The sequence below is a fragment of the Martes martes genome (assembly GCF_963455335.1).
Source record: "Martes martes genome assembly, chromosome: 7".
NCBI classification, from domain to species: Eukaryota; Metazoa; Chordata; class Mammalia; order Carnivora; family Mustelidae; genus Martes; species Martes martes.
In genome coordinates, this window is record NC_137894.1 from 98,447,447 (window position 1) to 98,466,068 (window position 18,622).

The following is an 18,622-nucleotide window of genomic DNA, read 5'->3' on the forward strand; positions in this document are numbered from 1 at the left end:
ACTTGTTCAAGAAATCCATTATTTGCAACTGCATGTAAACTTTCCTTTATTATTTTCCCTTCCTTGTCTGGTTCATTTTTTTCTTCTTTTTTTTCCCCCACTAGTATTTCATTAATTATATAACCAGCATGTACCACAGTATATGCCTATTGCTGCAGCTTTGATCAAATTTCAGTTGAGGCAAGACAGTCTTGAAATTGGTTTTCCTGATTCTCTCTTTGAGCAGCTTAGTTGGAAAACACAGATTGTCTCACTGTGCCTCATTAAAGCTGTACAGGTATCCCCTGATTTTCAAAAGTTTGCATTACACTACTTCATTTTTTTTTTTTAAGATTTTATTTGTTTATTTATTTATTAGCGAGAGAATGAAAGAGAAGGAGCATGAGAGGGGGAAGGTCTGAGGGAGAAGCAGACCCCCTGCAGAGCAGGGAGCCGCCTGGGGAACTTGATCCTTGGACTCCAGGATCATGACCTGAGCTGAACCAACCATTACAAAAGACCTCTGTCAGCCCTTTTTTTTGCTAACTGAAAGAAAGGGGATTTTTGCTTTTACAATAAAAGGCGAAAAGCAAAAATCGTTTGCAACATTTATTTTGCAGTGAGCCATCCTAGAGACAGCAGCAACAGTGGCACCACCGAGCCCCCTTCCCCAGGAACTACAGTCAGCAACTCTGCATCAAGCCTCAGCGCTTTGAACTATCTGTGAGCATCTATGCTTTATTTTAGTTTATTTTGTACATTCATTAGTGAGATGTGTTTTAAGGTATCAGAAAAGCCTAAGAGAGGTCATTTTTGAGGTCTGGGAACACTTAAAAATTTTTTTCCATGTAAATTAATGGTAAATATGTCTTTGCTTACACCATTTATAGCTTATGAAAGTTTTCAGAGGAACACTCTACTTTTAGATGGTGGGGGAAACCTGTATTTTGATCTGACAGCACACTTTGTATTTCTCATGAATTATTACTTTCTAACTCTAGATTATAAATATTTATTTACATATCTATCTTTGCTATTAAACTTCCTGAAAATACCTTATTTATATGCCCCACAAATGCAAATACAGTGTTAAATAATAATCTGTTGAAATGAAATGAAACATATAGAGTTGGCTTACCCCCAAGAACTTCAGTAGCTCCTCTTTGCATGGCATGAAAAGCCTTTCTTTATATATCTTTTAAAGATTTTACTTATTTATTTTTTTGACAGAGATCACAAGTAGGCAGAGAGGTGGGGGGGGTGCGGGAAGCAGGCTCCTTGCTGAGCAGAGAGCCTGATGCGGGGCTCAATCCCAGGACCCTGAGATCATGACCTGAGCCAAAGGCAGAGGCTTAACCCACTGAGCCACCCAGGCGTCCCATGAAAAGCCTTTCTTGATCAGGCCCCCACCTCTGTCCACTGTCATGTCAGCTGTTACTCTCTCCTGCCTCCAGACTCTGGATCATGCTGCTGCTCATTCCTTGCCTTTGTACGTTTGCCTCCCTGAAAACGCATTGCCCTTTGACTGCCTGGTGAACTCCTTGCCATCTTCAAGCCATAGTTTATACTTGTTTAACTTTATCGTTTGTCTTCCTCTGTGGCCTTTTAAACTATATGAAAGTGGGGGCCTGGTCTGTCTTGCTCACTGCTTTCTCACCAATGTCTGAAAATAGACAGGGACTTGATCAGTCTCAAGTACAGTAGTTTTGACTCTTTCCAAAAGGCAACAGGGAATCACCCAATGATACTAACCATTAAAAAATTATAAACAGGTTTTTGTTTTAGAAAGGCACTATGGTTGCTGAAGGGGGTGGGAGGGAATGGATTGGAGAAGGCAAGACTGACCCTAAGAAATCTGATCATTGGAGTTTGCAAAAATGATAAACGCCTGATTTGAGGTAGCATCAGTGGGGTGGGAGGAGGTGAGGGATCTGAGACATGAGAGAACAACAGGAATGGATGATCTATGGGATGCTATGACTTAGGGGTAGGAGGTAGTAAAGGATGGCTCCGTTTTTGGCATCAGATTCCGCAGCTGGTGGTGATGTCTGGAACCATCACACAGTGTTAGTTGTATGTTTACTTGTGGATCTCTTCCAACTAGTCTGAAAGGGACCTTGCTGAAAGTCTTTGAATTAGCAGTGTAAGAAGAGCACCTATTGGGCACGTGGGTGGATCACTCGGTTAAATGTCTGCCTTGAGCTCAGGTCATGATCCCAGGGTCCTGGGATCCAGTCTGAGGTGGGACTCCCAGTTCAGTGGGGAGTCTGCTTCTCCCTTCTCCTCCCCTCGCCCCCCCCCCGCCGTCCCCGCTCGCTCGTGCTCTCTCTAGCGAGCGCGCTCTCTCTCAAATAAATAAAATCTTAAAAAAAAAAGAAAAAGAGTACCTATTATCTGGGAGACATATAATAAATGAATGAATGAACACATTAAAAATATTAAACTGTTCTTCTATGGCCCAATGGGACGAATGGCTAATAAAAATTCTACATTTACTATTCTCTGCCTGCTCTTTCAGGAAGACAAGAAAAAAAAGAGGAAACTGGCTCGGAACACGGGATAACTGGCTTCTCAGCCGCTTTCTGCCTATTGTACAACCAGGAAGCTGACAATAAAGTTTATTTGAGCGTCGACGTGCCCTGACGTGGTCCCGCCTCCCCAGCCAGAGCCGCGATTGGTGGGCATTCGCCGGCTCCGCCGTTCCTAAGCACCGATTGGCGAGGGCCGCCGTCATTTCGGAGCGTCCCAGCGCCTGCCCGCCCTTTCGCCGCGTCGCCGGTGCCTGCGCCGCCCGCTCCTCCTCGCCTGTCTTCTCCCGGCCGAAGCCCGGGAGACCAGAGCGAGACGCGGGGACCATGTTCCGACGCAAGCTGACGGCCCTTGACTACCACAACCCGGCTGGCTTCAACTGCAAAGGTGAGACGGCGGTCCCAGGCCGGCCGCGCGTCTGTGACCCCGTCGGCGGCCGCCCCCTCAGCGCCCTCACCCGGGCTCTCCACCCGGACCCTCCGCGGCCTTGTTTCCCCCCGGGCGGGGGGGTCCTCTGGCCCAGCTGCCAAGCACCCGTTTTCCGCCGCCCCTGCTTGGCTTCGGAGCCCCCTCACCCACTCCTGCCTGGGCACAGCCACTTTGTGCACTTGCTAAACTCCAACCAGCAACCCTCACCCACACCCTTAGCACACGAGAGAGTATTCGCTTTCTCAATTAGCCCTTCAGCTCCGTGGTTCCTCTGGTAATTGGGCGATACTTTAAGCACATTGCTGAAATCTGGGGAAGGTGCTGAGTAACTTAGAGACTAGTTCCCAGGAACTAGGGGGATGGCGGGGTGGGTTCAATGGAACCCCACCCAGCAGTTTGAGATCAAAAGAGTGCACAGTTAGTCCAGGACCGACAGTGTTGGGATAAGCACGCACAGTAACAGGCTTGTTGAGTCGTGCAGAAAAGTTAATAGCGGGTGATCAGGGCGGTTGAATTGTAAATGGAAAGGTATTTGGGATTTCTCAGCGTTAAACTTTTAAAATGCATTAACACTGGTACCCACGTTATTCAGTACATGTTATTCAGTCACTTCTCTCATGTCTTCCAGAGTTTTTGGCCTTCGGTAGACTAACAAGTTTTGAAAGTGATCCTGTACAACCCGGGGTACTAAGACCATTGTATCATTCTCAAGACTTTCTAATGGAAGCTTGAATTTGAAGTTGAAAATGGTTTCTGAGCAGTATAAGGGTGTTCTGTTGATCTCCTGTAGAAGCATATCAGTGTATAGAACCTTGTTTTTCTGCTTTATTTAATAAAAAAGGGTCAGTAGCAGTAGAGCTTTGATCTAGATTTGAATCTTTGGACTTCAGTTTTCTCATATGTAAATTGGGGATATTACCTTCTCAGGAAGGTGTGGGAGAATTAAATGAATGAACTTTTCTCACGTTTGCACTTATGACAGTAAATGACAATGGTATTTTCTGTTCTTCTGTGTTGTCATTTAGCTTCTTGTACTTTACTCTTATTTTGCTATAAATTTAACTTTGGCCAGTCCTCCCTCATTTTCCCCTCTCAAAAGAAGTGGAATAATAACCAACACTTAAATAGCAAAACTATGTGCCAGACGCTGCTATTATCTTTATTTTATCTTCATAACAACCCCAAGAGGAAAGTCCTGTTATGCTCATTTTGTAACTCAAACTGAGGCACAATAATTTAAGGTGATTAGCCCAAGTTCACACAACCACTGAGCGTTTGTAGGGGGAATATGAATGCAGGCCAGAATTTGAACAGAATATTTATTACTCCATTCATCCAAAACCTGCACTTTCAGCTCCTACTTCAGGCAGCTCAGATAATTTACTCTTTGAGTTTAAAAAAAAAAAATCCACGAGACCATTTATTTGTTAGAAGAAAGTGTTCTTATCTAGTGCTTCTAGTGATTTATGAAATGTTTTTGTTGCAGATGAAACAGAATTTAGAAACTTTATTGTTTGGCTTGAAGACCAGAAAATCAGACACTACAAGATTGAAGACAGAGGTAATTTAAGAAACATCCACAGCAGTGACTGGCCCAAGTTCTTTGAAAAGGTAATGAATTAGAAAGTTAAACAAAAGTAGTACAGAGAGCTTTTCTAAAAATTATATAAAGACAGTTAAGCTTAAAATTACTTTGTTCTTTTAAAATAAGTAAAAATAAAAATGATCAGTGTTAGAAAAGCTGGATTTCAGGGATTTAACTTTATTATGTTTGTCTTTAAAACAAATCATATTACCTTTTGCAAGTTTTCAGTGTTTGAAAGTTTTGTCTGGAAACACTATGAGGTTTCTTAAATAAGTGGTCACATGTATTCTATAAATGGTAAAGGTGACCAAAATTAGATTTTTTCCTAGACTAAAAGATAGCAATAACACACTTATTTTATTAGAGAGACACTTAAACATGCTTGAAAACTAAGATTATTTCTCTTTTGTGGTTCTGTTTAACATACACAGATGTCCATTGTTGTGTACAATATAAATAATCCTGAAAAGGTCTGTGGATATAGCTTATTTTTGTGGCTAGAATAATTTTCCCATTGACTTAGTTTAATTGTAGTAACATTTTTGCAGAAAGGAGAATTGTTTTCAAATTAGAATAAAAATCATATTTTCCAGTATCATCATTTGTATTAAACATTTTAATCAGCTATATTACTTTGAAGAGTAAGGTATTTTCCCTTAAAAATATGAAAATTGGGGGCGCCTGGGTGGCTCAGTGGGTTAAAGCCTCTGCCTTAGGCAGAGGTCATGAGTTCATGAGGTCATGAGCCTTAGGCTCGGGTCATGAGCCCCACATCGGGCTCTCTGCCCAGCAGAGAGCCTACTTCCTTTCCTCTCTCTCTGTCTGCCTCTCTGCCTACTTGTGATCTCTTTCTGTCGAATAAATAAATAAAATCTTTAAAAAAAATATATGAAAATTGACTAAATTTTTATTTGCTACAGCAAAGGGATTCATAACTTCTGGAATTACTTTCAGATCATGAGACATTTTGGATATCTTTAATATTGGTAATTTTTTATACTTTCTCTTTAGAATCAAGAGTTTATGAGTTAGGGAATTGTGTAAGTTACACACTAATTCTATGACCATTGGCAAGTTTCGTTAAGCTTTCTGTGTCTCTGTGTTGTCAATAAATGGGATAACAGTGGTTCTTATGTCAGAGTAGTGGTGTGTATTGTTAATGGGTGATATATAGTTATGCTCAGCCCATAGCAAGTGCTATATGCTTTATTATTTCCCCTGCCTCTACTACCATTATCACTACTATTGGATTATTTTCTTTTGCTCTTAAAAAGGTGTTTTGTTTTGTTTTGTTTTGAAATTTTGGTATTTTTAAGACCTGGAAATATGTTGTTAGGATTTTATATTTGTTTATATCACATTTCATGACCATTCATGTGTGCGAAACAACACATAGTTTCACAGAAAGGTATTTGAAGAATAAAAATTTTTCTAACGAAAAATACCTAGAAATGATAGTAAAGTAGGATAACTTAAATATATTGGAACTTACAATCCAAACAGATACCGTCTTTCAAGTTGGTCTCTTTGGAATGATGATGTCATTGTTTAAAGCATATTCATAACTTTTGGAATTACTTTCAGATCATGAGACATTTTGGATATCTTTAATATTGGTAATTTTTTATACTTTGAAGGTGGATTTTTTGTTTTTTGCATTTTTTTTTTTTTTTTTGCATCATGACCTTATCTTGTGAATGAGGTGTTTATAGCAGGGGTATGAAATTTTTGGTTAGAAAATGAGTTACAGCTAAAAAGTACTGATTTATTAATTAGGGCCAAAAGGATATCCAAGGGGAGTTGTAGAAGTTTTGACTAATAGCATTGTTCCTGAAACGAGATTTTTAGCTCCTAAGAGACCCATTTGAAGGACAGTGGTCACTTGGCTATACAGCTTCTGGCAATCATCTAAAATGCTTGGTTACATTCTACATGTGTCACGTGGCTTACTGTATTCAGTGGCGTTTCCATAATATGAAAACTTGGTTTAGATATAATTGGTTTATTTGTATATTCTTCTTTTGGAAGCTTTTTGTTTGTTTGTTTTTAAATCATTTCATGTGTTTTCAGACCTGGAATCAGAAAGTTTATGTTCAAGTCCTCAATCAAGTTGTGTAACTGTTGGCAAGTGTTAATATCTAGGCCTTTTTTCCTCATCGTAAAATAAGGAAGTTGTTTTAGATCAGTGGCGTCCTACCTGGAATCTCCAAAAGTAAAAATTTCAAAAAGCATGATGGAAATACTTTTTTTCCTTAAGTGGTACACTTAAATGTTTCCTTCCTTTGGATTATATAATTACATCAACAACTTAGTAATGTAAATGTTGTTTATATTCTTAGAGATCCAAACTAAGATCTCTTTCAACTCTACCATTTTTTTTGTTCTGTGACATTATAGTAATAATGAAACTAGATATTTTTTTTTCTTCACAGTATCTCAAAGATGTTAACTGTCCTTTCAAGATTCAAGATCGACAAGAAGCAATTGACTGGCTTCTTGGTTTAGCTGTTAGACTTGAATATGGAGATAATGGTATGTTTTGTGGGGAATTTGTGTTTTAAAGAGAGGAAGAGGAAAGGGAACAAAAGGAGTGTTTCAAAGTAGGGACCTACAGTTTGAGTTTCTCTGTCTTACATTGTTTCACCTCTGGTTCATTTTAAGTTTTATACATCCTCATTTTCCTTTTTAGCATCTGTTGAAAAGTTTACTTTCATAACCATCCTTCTGTGTTCATTTCTCATCCCCTGTAACTCCTAAATTGTCTAGGAAAGACTTTTCTTCAAAAAAGTTTTTTTTTGTTTTTTTGTTTTTATCGTAAGACATTAAAAGCAACTATCTTTCATTGGTATTTAGATTTTTCTTTTAGAATTTGGGAATGGTGTTTCCTGGTATTTGTCTTCTCACAAAGTAACATTAAATTGGTAAATTTGCTGTCTTTCACAGTCTGCACCTTAGCCTTCTGGATTAAATTGTTAGAGTCCTAGAATTGATAGGATTTCAGAGTGTTGGTTGCAGCAGGTAGTTTCACAAGAGACTGAAACATAGATCTAATGCCAATAGGTACTATAGGCCAAAATATGTTTATTATATATGTTTCACATTATTTTATTATAGACACTTACAATATTAGAAACATTACGGGGTGCCTGGGTGGCTCAGTGGGGTAAAGCCTCTGCTTTCAGCTCAGGTGGTGATCTCGGGGTCCTGGGATCAAGCCCCACATCGGGCTCTCTGCTTGGCGGGGAGCCTGCTTCCCCCTTTCTCTCTGCCTGCCTCTCTGCCTACTTGTGATCTCTGTCTTTCAAATAAATAAATAAAATATTTAAAAAAATAATATTGGAAACTTTTTAATATTAGTACCTGTAGTTAAAAAAATTTCCAGTAAACTTCTAGTAAAACTCTTATTAGACTATTTCATGTTGAAGGGCCTGCCAGTGTTTAGATGCAAGATCCAATTATCTTAATTGTACCTGCATCTTCTGAGTTTTATGTTGTTCTCTTTTATCTGGCTGTCAGTTCCCAGTCCTTTTTGTCTTCTGCTTTTGAAGCCTTTTTTTTTTTTTTTTTTTTTTTAAAGATTTGTTTATTTTAGAAAACATGCATGTGTGCACACAGAGTCAGGGGGTGGTGGTGGGGGAACAGAGGGAAAGAACATCAGGCAGACTCTCTGCTGAGTATGGAGCCCGAGGTAGGGTTCTGCCTCAGGACCCATGAGATCATGACTTGAGCTGAAACCCAAGAGTCCAATGCATAACCAACTGAACCACGCAAGTGCCCCCTTTTGAAGCCTTTTTGATCATTGTCTTCTTTCTCCTCCCATTCTGTCACCATCCATCTTTTCTGATGTCCATTGTACCTTTTCTTCTTCTTTCCCACTGCTACCACCCTGGTTTAGGCTCTTATCATTTTCTGCTGAGATTATTGTAGTATTTTTCAGACTCATCTCCCGTTAGTGTCATCCTTTGTTTTCATCCTCATGGCCCACCAGGCTTACATTTTGAAACATAAATGTTTTAGAATGCCACACTTTGCTTTCAAAGAATCTCTTATTATATATTCAGAAACAACATTGCTTTCCCTTTTTCTATGAAAAGAGCTCCAGATCCTTTGGCCTGGTATTCAGGGCCTTTGATAACTGGCATCTAACCAGTATTCACGTACTTGACATCCCAGCCAGACTATAAGAGTGCTGTTTCCTGTTTAAATCTTTTTATCTCTCCTAGATTTCTTCGCTTACACTTTTCCTTGGCCATTATGCTATGTCAGTCTATCTATACACATCTAAATCCTATTCATGCTTGTAAGATCCAGCTTAAATGGCACCTAGCAACAGTAATATTTTTTCTCAACTTTCATACCTCTTTGCCTTGTATATTTTTTGTCATTCGTCACTTGCCATTTTGTTTATATGTCTTATTTGCCCCATTAAATTAAAAAAGCTGATACTCAGCTTTTTTTCCCTATGTAGTACTTCTACCAGTTTCTTATTGATGCTGTAACAAATTACCACAAATTCAGTGACTTAAGACAATTCATTATCTTACAGTTCTGCTTTGGAGGTCAGAAGTCCAACATCTGTCCTACTGGGCTAAAGTCAGTTTGTCTGCAGGGCTAGTTCGTTTTAGAGGCTTTTTCCATTTCTTTGTCTTTTTCGCATTCTTAAGGCTGCGTGCATTCCTTGACTCTGGCCGGGTTATCTTAAGAGTTACAACGTAGCAGCTTCAAATCTCTCTTGTGACTCTGCTTGCTTTGTCACATCTTCTGTGACTCTTATCTTCTTCCCCCCCCTTATAAGGATGCTTTGATTATATTGAGCCCACCTGGATAATCCAGTATAATCCCCCATTTCAGCGTCCTTAATTTAATCACACCTGCAGAGTCCCTTTTGCCATGTAACATAACATAACATAATTATAGGTTCCAGAAATTGGGATAATGGACATCTTGGAGCCGAGGGGTGGAGAGGCAGGGGACTAGTCATGATTTTACTGCCACAGTATCAGACATAGTTTCTCAGATATAATAGATGTATTTATCAACTTTAATAAATGTTTGATGAATATAGTGTATGAATGCTTATGTATACTGATACGGAGCATCAACCAGCTGTTTTTTTGCTGGTTCCTCAGACTTAAATTTCAGAAGCCTTATGGCAGAAATCTTAAGGAAAGTTTTAAGCTCTTTACTTTCAGTTTTAGTTTAGAAAGAAAACACTTGTGATTCTCTTTATTTATAAATAAATGTAATCATAAGCCTTGGTAGCATTAGTTGATTTTTAGGGTCTTCAGCAAAATCTGTTGTGGTCTGAGTTGGTAGAAACTCTGTTAGTTAATTTGCAACAAAATTTTCTCCAGCTTTTCCAAAGTGTTTTTCAGCTATTCCCCCCCAAAATTATTTTCACATCTCAGTTTATTTTTGTTTTACCCTTCTTTTATTTCACTTGTCCCGTTTTTATAATAGTGCAGTTTAGGTTACATAGGTACCAAGCACAGTAGATGCCATATGATTGTATGTCCTTGCAGTTGACAGTTGCTCTTAAGTACATTTAAGTACATAATAGCATGGTCTTTTTTAGTGAAAAAAACAAAACGAAACAAAACTGAGTTTGCATCTGAAATATGGTAAATGTTTGATATGGAAAAATTGTAGTTGAATTTTATTTGAAACTTTAGTTGAATTATAGTTGAAAAGTAAGTAGTATCAAAAGCATATTTAAAGTCTAAACTAGAAAACAAGTTTGTAATTTTTTTGGAAAAGGGTTTAAAGTAGTAATACTGTCTCTTATCAACAGGAGGTGCTATTGTTGTTTTGCATTAATATGTTGCTTTCTTCTGATGTTTAAGGTATTCAAATTTTTTATTATTTGATGAAACCATTGTGGATTTTTATTATCTGTGCCTTAACATTTTTTAAATCCTTTCATTAGCTTGTCAATTAAGGTGATTAAAATCTGACTTAAAATATTTTTCTTTTAACTTTGACATAATTTCAGACTTACAGAAGTTGCAAAATAGTACAAAGAATTTTCACATTTCCATATGTTGCAAATGTTAACATTTTACTTCATTTGCCTTATTGTCTATGTACTTAAATGCACATATACAGAAAATAAATAAGACAGCATCTTACATAATTAAAGTACTGATTCAATACTGTTATATATAGTTACAACTCACATTTTACCAGTTGTCTCAAGAATGTTCTCTATAAAAGCAAAAAACAAAAGCAGTCCTGGACCATGTTTTTCATTCAGTTATTGTATCTCTTTAGCCTGCTATCATCTGGAACATTTACTCAGTCATTATTTGTGCTTCGTGATGCTGACATTCATTTTGTAGAATGTCTCCCAGTTTGGGTTTGTTTGAGGTTTCTTCATAAGTAGATTCAAGGTTTGTACTTTTGTTAAGAATAACACAGAACTAATGTGTTCGTTTAAGTTAGTGATATGCCCTGTTACTGGTCATGTTGTTCTGATGACTTCGATAAGGTTTTTTCTACTGTAAAGCTAATATTTTCCCCTCTGTAATAAATACATATCTTGTGGGGAGATACTTTGAGATGATGTTAGTATGCTTTTGCTCTTCAAACTTGAGCCCTAACTTTACCTTTAGCTTCCATTTGATTTTTCTTGCCTGAGTCAATTACTATCTTAATGATTGCTAGAGGTGTTTTTCTAATTTCATCATTTGTTTACATTTATTTGTTGGCTTTTTTGCTGTAAAGAGGCGCTTTCTCTTCTCTCCACTATCTCTCCAATTTATTTTTGTTTAAATTAGTGTAGATACATGGATTCTTCTTTTACTCAGTGGGCACAATGTTTTTTTGTTGTTTTGATGTTCATGCTGTTCCAGTTTTGGCCAGTGGGAACTCCTTTACGCTAACCCCTGTCTGACCTAAAGTTTGATGCTTTTATTTTCCCTCTTGTTTCACTTAGAAATCACAGAAGCACTGTAACCAAAGATGGCATCTTGGGCCATTAAGTTTAGTGAATTATTATTAAATATGTATATTTGTAAAGTCTTTTTAAGTTTTGTTAGGTATTTCTCAAGTGAAAGTAATAAAAGCTGCCTTTGGAATTCTGAGTTTCAGGTCTCCATATGATTAATTTAGGTTTATTTTTGATGATGGTGTATTTGAAGTGTTGATTTTTTTTAGAAGACAAGGTTTTTGGATTCCATATATGGCATTCAAAAAATTTGGAAAAAAACTTTTTTAGTAAGCCTGTATTTAATCTCATGTAACCTCTACCTACTTTCCTTCCATTCTTCTACCCCTGCCAAGTTTCTGAGCAAACTGTAAATGCACACCCTCTCTTCTCAAATGTAGATGGTGTTTGAAATGTCTTACTTTTAGAAATGTTAATGAAGAGATATTTGTATAGATATTTCAGTAATCATTTTAGCTTAATCAGAAAGCTACAATCACATTGCCTTCTAATGGATTTTTTTATAGCATAAAAATAACTTTGGGTGAGTTATCTTATGCTTATACTCAGTTTGGCTCCGTTAAATTCCGTAAGTAAGCAATGTTGATTTTACCTTAAGGTACAGTTCTACAAACTGTATTTTTGCCTGTGTTTACAGCTGAAAAATACAAGGACTTGGTACCTGATAACACAAAAAATGCTGACAATGCAGCTAAAAATGCAGAGCCATTGATCAATTTGGATGGTAAGTATGTAAGTGCATATCATCAACATTTTTGGTCCCTTACATGTTTTTTTATTTCCTAGAATGAGGAAGCCTGGGTTGACTTGGTTTTAGTAAATTAGGAATGCTTTATGTTGATGTTTTATTTTCTGTTGTTTTTATTGCATTTACAGTATGTTTTCTTCCTCCTTATATAGCTGAATATCTGAATGTTAGAATGCTATTCTTTGATTTCTTCATACTGATTTGGGGGTCTGATTTGTATTTAATCGTGGTGGTGATTATTTGCCTTCCTGGATGCGTAAAATATTTTTTCTAATGACATGAGACAAGTGGTAAAATTTGTCATCTTCATTTCCAGATACCTTTAAGTATTCTCTTTTTAAAAGTATAAAGATTGTATTATAATAATTAAAGTATTCTTTCATGATAGATTAATTGGGACTTATAATTTACAAGTTACTCTCATGGATTAATAAGCTCCTTACCCTTATGAATTAGTATGCTGCTTGGACAGACTACAGCTGTTTAGAGAAAAGGTTTTGGGAAAATTGTCCACTGAAGGGATCTAGTTTAAAATTAATAGCTTTGGGAAGAAATACTACTTAAAAGTCCCATGTAAATGTGCCTTGCAGAAAAAGTTACAGCACCATCCTAACATGAGTTAACTTGGTAATTTATGGTTTTGGTCAATGTGGCTGATCAATAGGGAACACATTGACCTCATCAGTTTACCTAATGGTCTATGCCCCTACACTGCTCTCAGCAGCAGCGGTTTTAAAAACGAAGAGTTTTTTTTCCTTGTTATTGGAAAATTAAAAATGTTTTTTGTAAGTTTATATGTTTATATATGTGTTTATAATTATATGCTTGCAGAGCTGTAAGTTTCCATTTTTAATCTTTTATAGTAAATAATCCTGATTTTAAGGCTGGTGTAATGGCTTTGGCTAACCTTCTTCAGATTCAGCGTCATGATGATTACCTGGTAATGCTTAAGGTTAGTTTCATATTCTTGATTCTTGACAGAAACTCTATATGGAGAAGAAAAACCTCATTTTCTAAAAATTACCTATGTTTGACATAGATATATGACTAAATGGCCAGAATGTGGAGGAATGTGGTACTTAAAGCAGATTTCATGATTTTGTCTGTTTAGATTATCTAATAACAACTAATACCAAAGTGTGTTCACTTTGTGCCTGCTACTGTGCTCAGTCCTTGGCAAAGAGGATTTCATTCCCAACAATCCTGGAGGTAGTGGAGGTAGATGCTGGTATCCTTTCATTTTAATACAAAGAAATTTAGACCTAAAGAGGATAGGTAATGTCCAAGATGACACAGAAAATGAGAGAGCCAGAATTTTAATCTAGGCACTCTGACCATGTGGTCTGTTCTTTTTCCTGTATGTCCCTACTTCTATTTAGTCAGTCCTTTTAAAGATTTGTGATCTGTATTAACTAAGATAATAGAAAATGCCAAATGAGTCATGGTAGATTTGGTCAAAAATACATACCCCAGGGTGCCTGGGTGGCTCAGTTTGTTGGGCAACTGCCTTCAGCTCAGGTCATGATCCTGGAGTCTCGGGGTCAAGTCCCACATCGGGCTCCCCAGCTCCATGGGGAGTCCGCTTCTCCCTCTGACCTTCTCCCCTCTCATGCTTGCTCTCTCTCACAAATAAAATCTTTAAAGAAAAAAAAATACCCCAGATTCTCTTTGAGGACTGAATATTTTTGTTTTCTTAGTCCCCATCCTATATAGGCCACTCAGTTCATATCTGTACTTCAGGGAACTCAATGATCTGAAAGAGGTCTCTTATTTCTAAGTGGAAGAATATACTCCTACTTCAGAAGATTATGTCACATAACTTTGACAGTATGGGCCAGTATGGAGGGACAGGAGTAGTATTTAAGATACTTAAGATTCCAGACTTAGAAATCATTATAGAAATTATTACTGATTTTATGAGAAATTGACAAGCATTTGACTATACCTTATACATGTAAGTTACCTTAATCTACTTTGCAGTAAATTTTATAGTTAAATTCCATTTTACCCACAAGAGATTAGCCGTAACTTATTCTACTTTTTAGAATTGTATGTACTAAGTGATAGTTGTAACAAGAGAAAAACTATTTCTAGATTATTATAATTCTCTATACTGAATCTGCATGTTAACTCAGATTTTCTCAACTCATATTGGATGCCAAGAGACAAAAAGTTGGGTTGCCTGGCTGGCTTAGTAGAGAGCATGTGACTCTTGATCTCAGGGTCATGCATTTGAGCCCCACTTGGGTGTAGAGATTACTTAAATGAATAAATAAATTAAAACTTCAAAAAATGAGATAAATTGTTTTTATTGAAATTTAGCTCTTTCAAGGTTTCGTTCTTTACTCAGGAATTATGTAAATTGCTTTGGAACGGTTGTGCAGTGGTCATGTCACTTTTAATCATAAACTGAGTGAGAAGACAAAGAGACTAGCATACCTGGCGTGCTTTTGTTAGACTTTAAAAACCCAAAGGGGAAAGGTATAAATCAATAATCAAAAGCTTTATAAAATTGTAAGCTGCATGAAGCATTCAAACAATCCATGACAAGATGGAAAACCTCTTGATAGGTTTGCCACATCACTGACTATTCTGCAACTGGACTGATTAATAAATGTGTGACTCCTATTAAAGACTGGTATAATGGCTTTTAAATGTAGCATTTGGCTTGTTATATTAGTAAGTTTTCAAGTTCCTACCCTTCAGTTACAATTGTTATCCACTAATTAAAATTTCGTTTTAAAAAACCTTAGTTTTTGAGTGTGTGTAGGTACACACATGAATGCACTTGTGTCTGCCATAATAAAACACCTTGGTGATGAAGAAAAAAAGTGTCGTATGAGGGAACTGAAAACATTTTACTATAATTAAGTGAACAAAAGTCAAGGACAGTGTATATGATATGCTACCCTTTGTGTCAGGAGTTTGCGTGTATGTGCGCATTTATGCTTGAGCATACTTGTAATACAATAGAATCCTTGTAAGGATACACAGTAATCTGGTTCCAGTGATTGTCTAGAGGGATGGTTGAGGCTTGGGTAAGAAGGAGACCCCCCCCTTTCTTTTAAACCACGTATCCTTTTTACGATTTTTCATGCATATAAATTACCTATTCCAAAAAATGCTTTTAATTGTTGTGAGCATCTTTCCACATTATAAAGTATTAAAATGAACACTTTCATTCTGTCAGCGCTTTTGTTTTTATTGGCTAATTTTGTTAATGAACTAGGTAATTCTAACTTCATCAAATTGGGTATCCTTATTCTCTAGAATCAGAGCAGAAAAGGTGAACAGCCAATAAAAAAATAAAAACTACTTTTGCGTTTCTTAGGCAATTCGCATTTTGGTCCAGGAGCGCCTGACACAGGATGCAGTTGCTAAAGCAAATCAAACGAAAGAGGTATGCATTATTTTTTCCAATAAATTTTAGATTAATTATTAATGAAAGTTTCTTCTGGTATTGTCATGAGTTTAAATTTTGTTTGTATCTGCTTAAGATAACCATTCTTTGTTAGAACTGCCTGGAGAAAGGGTAGCTTATTTCAGTGGGATTGAATTTGGTTCTTAAGCAAATTATAGCCATTATTGAGTGAAAAATAAACTTATTTCATACTTTAAAGCAGTTATTGGTAGTATACCCACAGTCTACCAGCACAAACCATTGCACGTGCCCAATTGTTTAAGAGTACTTACCTTGCAAAATTTACTGGGTTATTTTGATTAGTTGCTGGAAAATAGAACGTACGTTATCTTTATTAATTTCCTTCTTTTGACCTAAATCCTGTCCTTTCTCTTTTGTTTCTTCAGAGAAATTTGTTCTCATTTTATTCACATTTCTTAGCATCACTTATGAGAAAGTAATTTACCTAAGGCCACCTAGTTGGTAAGTGGTCGAGCTCAGGCAGTCTGATTGAAGAGCCAGCGCTCTTACGGTAGTTAGGGACAAAGATCTGTGTGTGAAGGCCTACATGAGCTAGTTGACCAGCCCAGGTGAAGGGGTAGGGACATAGAGGCTATATTAGAGTGTAAGTTCCTGGGTACAGGTGACTGCACCTGTCATTTTTCAGTCCTACTTTGTAGGCTAAGGAAACCATACACCCTATTTTTCCCTGAATTCTGCAATATTTTAGATGAAGTGCACTAGAAATTCAAATTCCCCCTGAAGTCTCACTGACTGGACTGTGTAGAGAAATGTCCTCAGGGATTAGCAGCAGCGTCTGCAGTTGTCTGATAATGCTTCTTACTGTGCATAGATACTGCGATGAATGTCTTGGGCACAAGGGACATTCTAGATTCCGGTCCTTTTTTGTCTCTCCTAATTCCCCAATGTCTTTTGTCCTCTGATCCCATCTTTAGCAAGGCCCAGCAGTGTGAAAAGGTTTTTTAATGCCAGGGCAGTGTAGTTCCCCCTAAAAAACACTGTTTGTTTTAAAGGCTTTTATTGCTTATTAATTATGTATGGATTAGGCCACTGGAAATTGGATTAAAGATCAGCTTCTTTCACCCACACTGTAGAACAGACAGCAAATTGTTCTGGCATAATAAAATCATTCGTGCATTCATTGATGCAGCAAAACAGTGCCTTTGGTTTGAAGGCAGTGCAAATAAGGGCATAGCCAGATCTTTTTGCTTTTGTTTGGAAAGTAAAATTTTCAGTGCTCCTGGTCTTTAGTTAGTGTCCCTTCAAGATACCATGCAAAATAGTAATATAGAGGAGAAGTTCTTACAGTGAATGTTCTTGTTTATAACCATAACTAGCTTTGGGGGCATTTGGTCAAGATCTTTAGGGCAGCTGTTCCTTGGTCTCTTGGCAAATAAAATGAAAACAAGACTGACATAGAAAGCCACTCAGTGCAATTCTACTTGTTAGTTTTGCTTGCTGAATTTACATGCCTGTTTATTTCTTCACTTATATAATGTATTATTTTAAAGTAGTTGGAGTATGGGTAGGTTTGTATTAATAGGCAAGAATCGAGTAGTGACAGCTTATTAGCATTTTATAACATTGAAAGTATAGATTTTATATAGTATGATCAGCAGAGTTTAGACTGCCTGTTCTTGTTACTGTGAATTCCATAGAGTTCAGCATCATGGTTGCCGTCTTTGGCATAACTCTGTAGAGGTACTGATGGGGTAACTAAATGGTTTAGAGTCTGCTCATTTTCCTTGATTTCAGAGTAATTTCCAAAGAACTCTAGGTAATCTGGTAATCATCATGCTAGCTGAAAGAAAAGTAATACATATTTTAGATTTTGTATAAAGACAAATTAATGTGCTCAGAAATATTAAAAATAATCCTATCCCATTTGCCCTGTACTCTGCTGCTTACTGGAGCTAAAACAGGACAGCAGCAGCCCTGCTCATCTATCCTTCCATAGCAGCAGTGACAGAGCGTAGCTGTGAAAGGAACGACTGCTTTATATGCCTAGTCTTACAGGAGGGAATGGGGGATGGAACTAGCTTCCCACTACACGCAGAGGCCATTCTTTGACTCCTCAAAAGGCAAATTTAGACAACATTCTCCACCCCATTTGCCACTGCAGCTAAAAGGGTTAACAGAACAGCTAGCTGATTTTCAGTTACAGATGAGAAAAGAACATGATTCTTAACTATAAAGTTTCATTTTGTCCTTTTCTTTTTTAAGGGCTTGCCTGTTGCTTTAGACAAACATATTCTTGGTTTTGACACAGGAGGTGAGTGATTTTGTTTGAACTCAAACTATTTTTAGAGACTAGCTGAATATTTGGGGGAGAAATGGGCAAGTAAATGGTCTTGAATACTGATTAATGCAGTTTTCTTATAAAATAGATGCAGTTCTTAATGAAGCTGCTCAAATTCTGCGATTGCTGCATATAGAAGAGCTCAGAGAGCTACAGACAAAAATTAATGAAGCCATAGTAGCTGTTCAGGCAATTATTGCTGATCCAAAGACAGACCACAGACTGGGGAAAGTTGGAAGATGAACATTTTAGGATTTCAGCTTCTCACCTACTTAGTACTATTGGGAACCATGTATGCTCTGGCATGTGTTTGGAAATCAAATGTCACATTTTCAAGGGAAGAATCCTAGAAATTTGACTATGTTCTCGAGATTTACCATCATTGCTTTTTCTTTAATAAAGTTCAGGAAAGTGGATTTTTTTTGACTGCTATGTTTCTGTGTCTGTATAATTAATCATCCTCTTTTGTGGTTGAGGTACATGCCAACCCCCAGCTTTGTTATATAGACCATATAGATCCTCAAATCATAGGAAAACTTAAAATATTTTATTGGAGTAATCTAGAAAATTTGAGAATTGTTACATCTTTGGTATTTAAAAATGTAGTAACTTCTGTGGGTAACTATAGAGGGACTTACAGGATTATTAGATACAAATTGAAACATTCTAGCACCTTTTAATATAAA

At 37.1% G+C, this 18,622-nt stretch overlaps 1 protein-coding gene across 1 annotated transcript; it reads left to right on the plus strand.

Moving 5' to 3' along the window:
* Positions 1 to 2,743: 2,743 nt before the first annotated feature.
* Positions 2,744 to 18,352, plus strand: RTRAF (RNA transcription, translation and transport factor). The gene is made up of 8 exons (XM_080808229.1): positions 2,744 to 2,895; positions 4,424 to 4,548; positions 6,955 to 7,054; positions 12,106 to 12,192; positions 13,080 to 13,168; positions 15,548 to 15,616; positions 17,861 to 17,909; positions 18,025 to 18,352. The coding sequence occupies exons 1-8, from the start codon at positions 2,835 to 2,837 to the stop codon at positions 18,177 to 18,179; spliced, it is 735 nt and encodes a 244-aa protein (XP_080664355.1). The 5' UTR covers positions 2,744 to 2,834; the 3' UTR covers positions 18,180 to 18,352.
* The last annotated feature ends 270 nt before the right edge of the window (positions 18,353 to 18,622 follow it).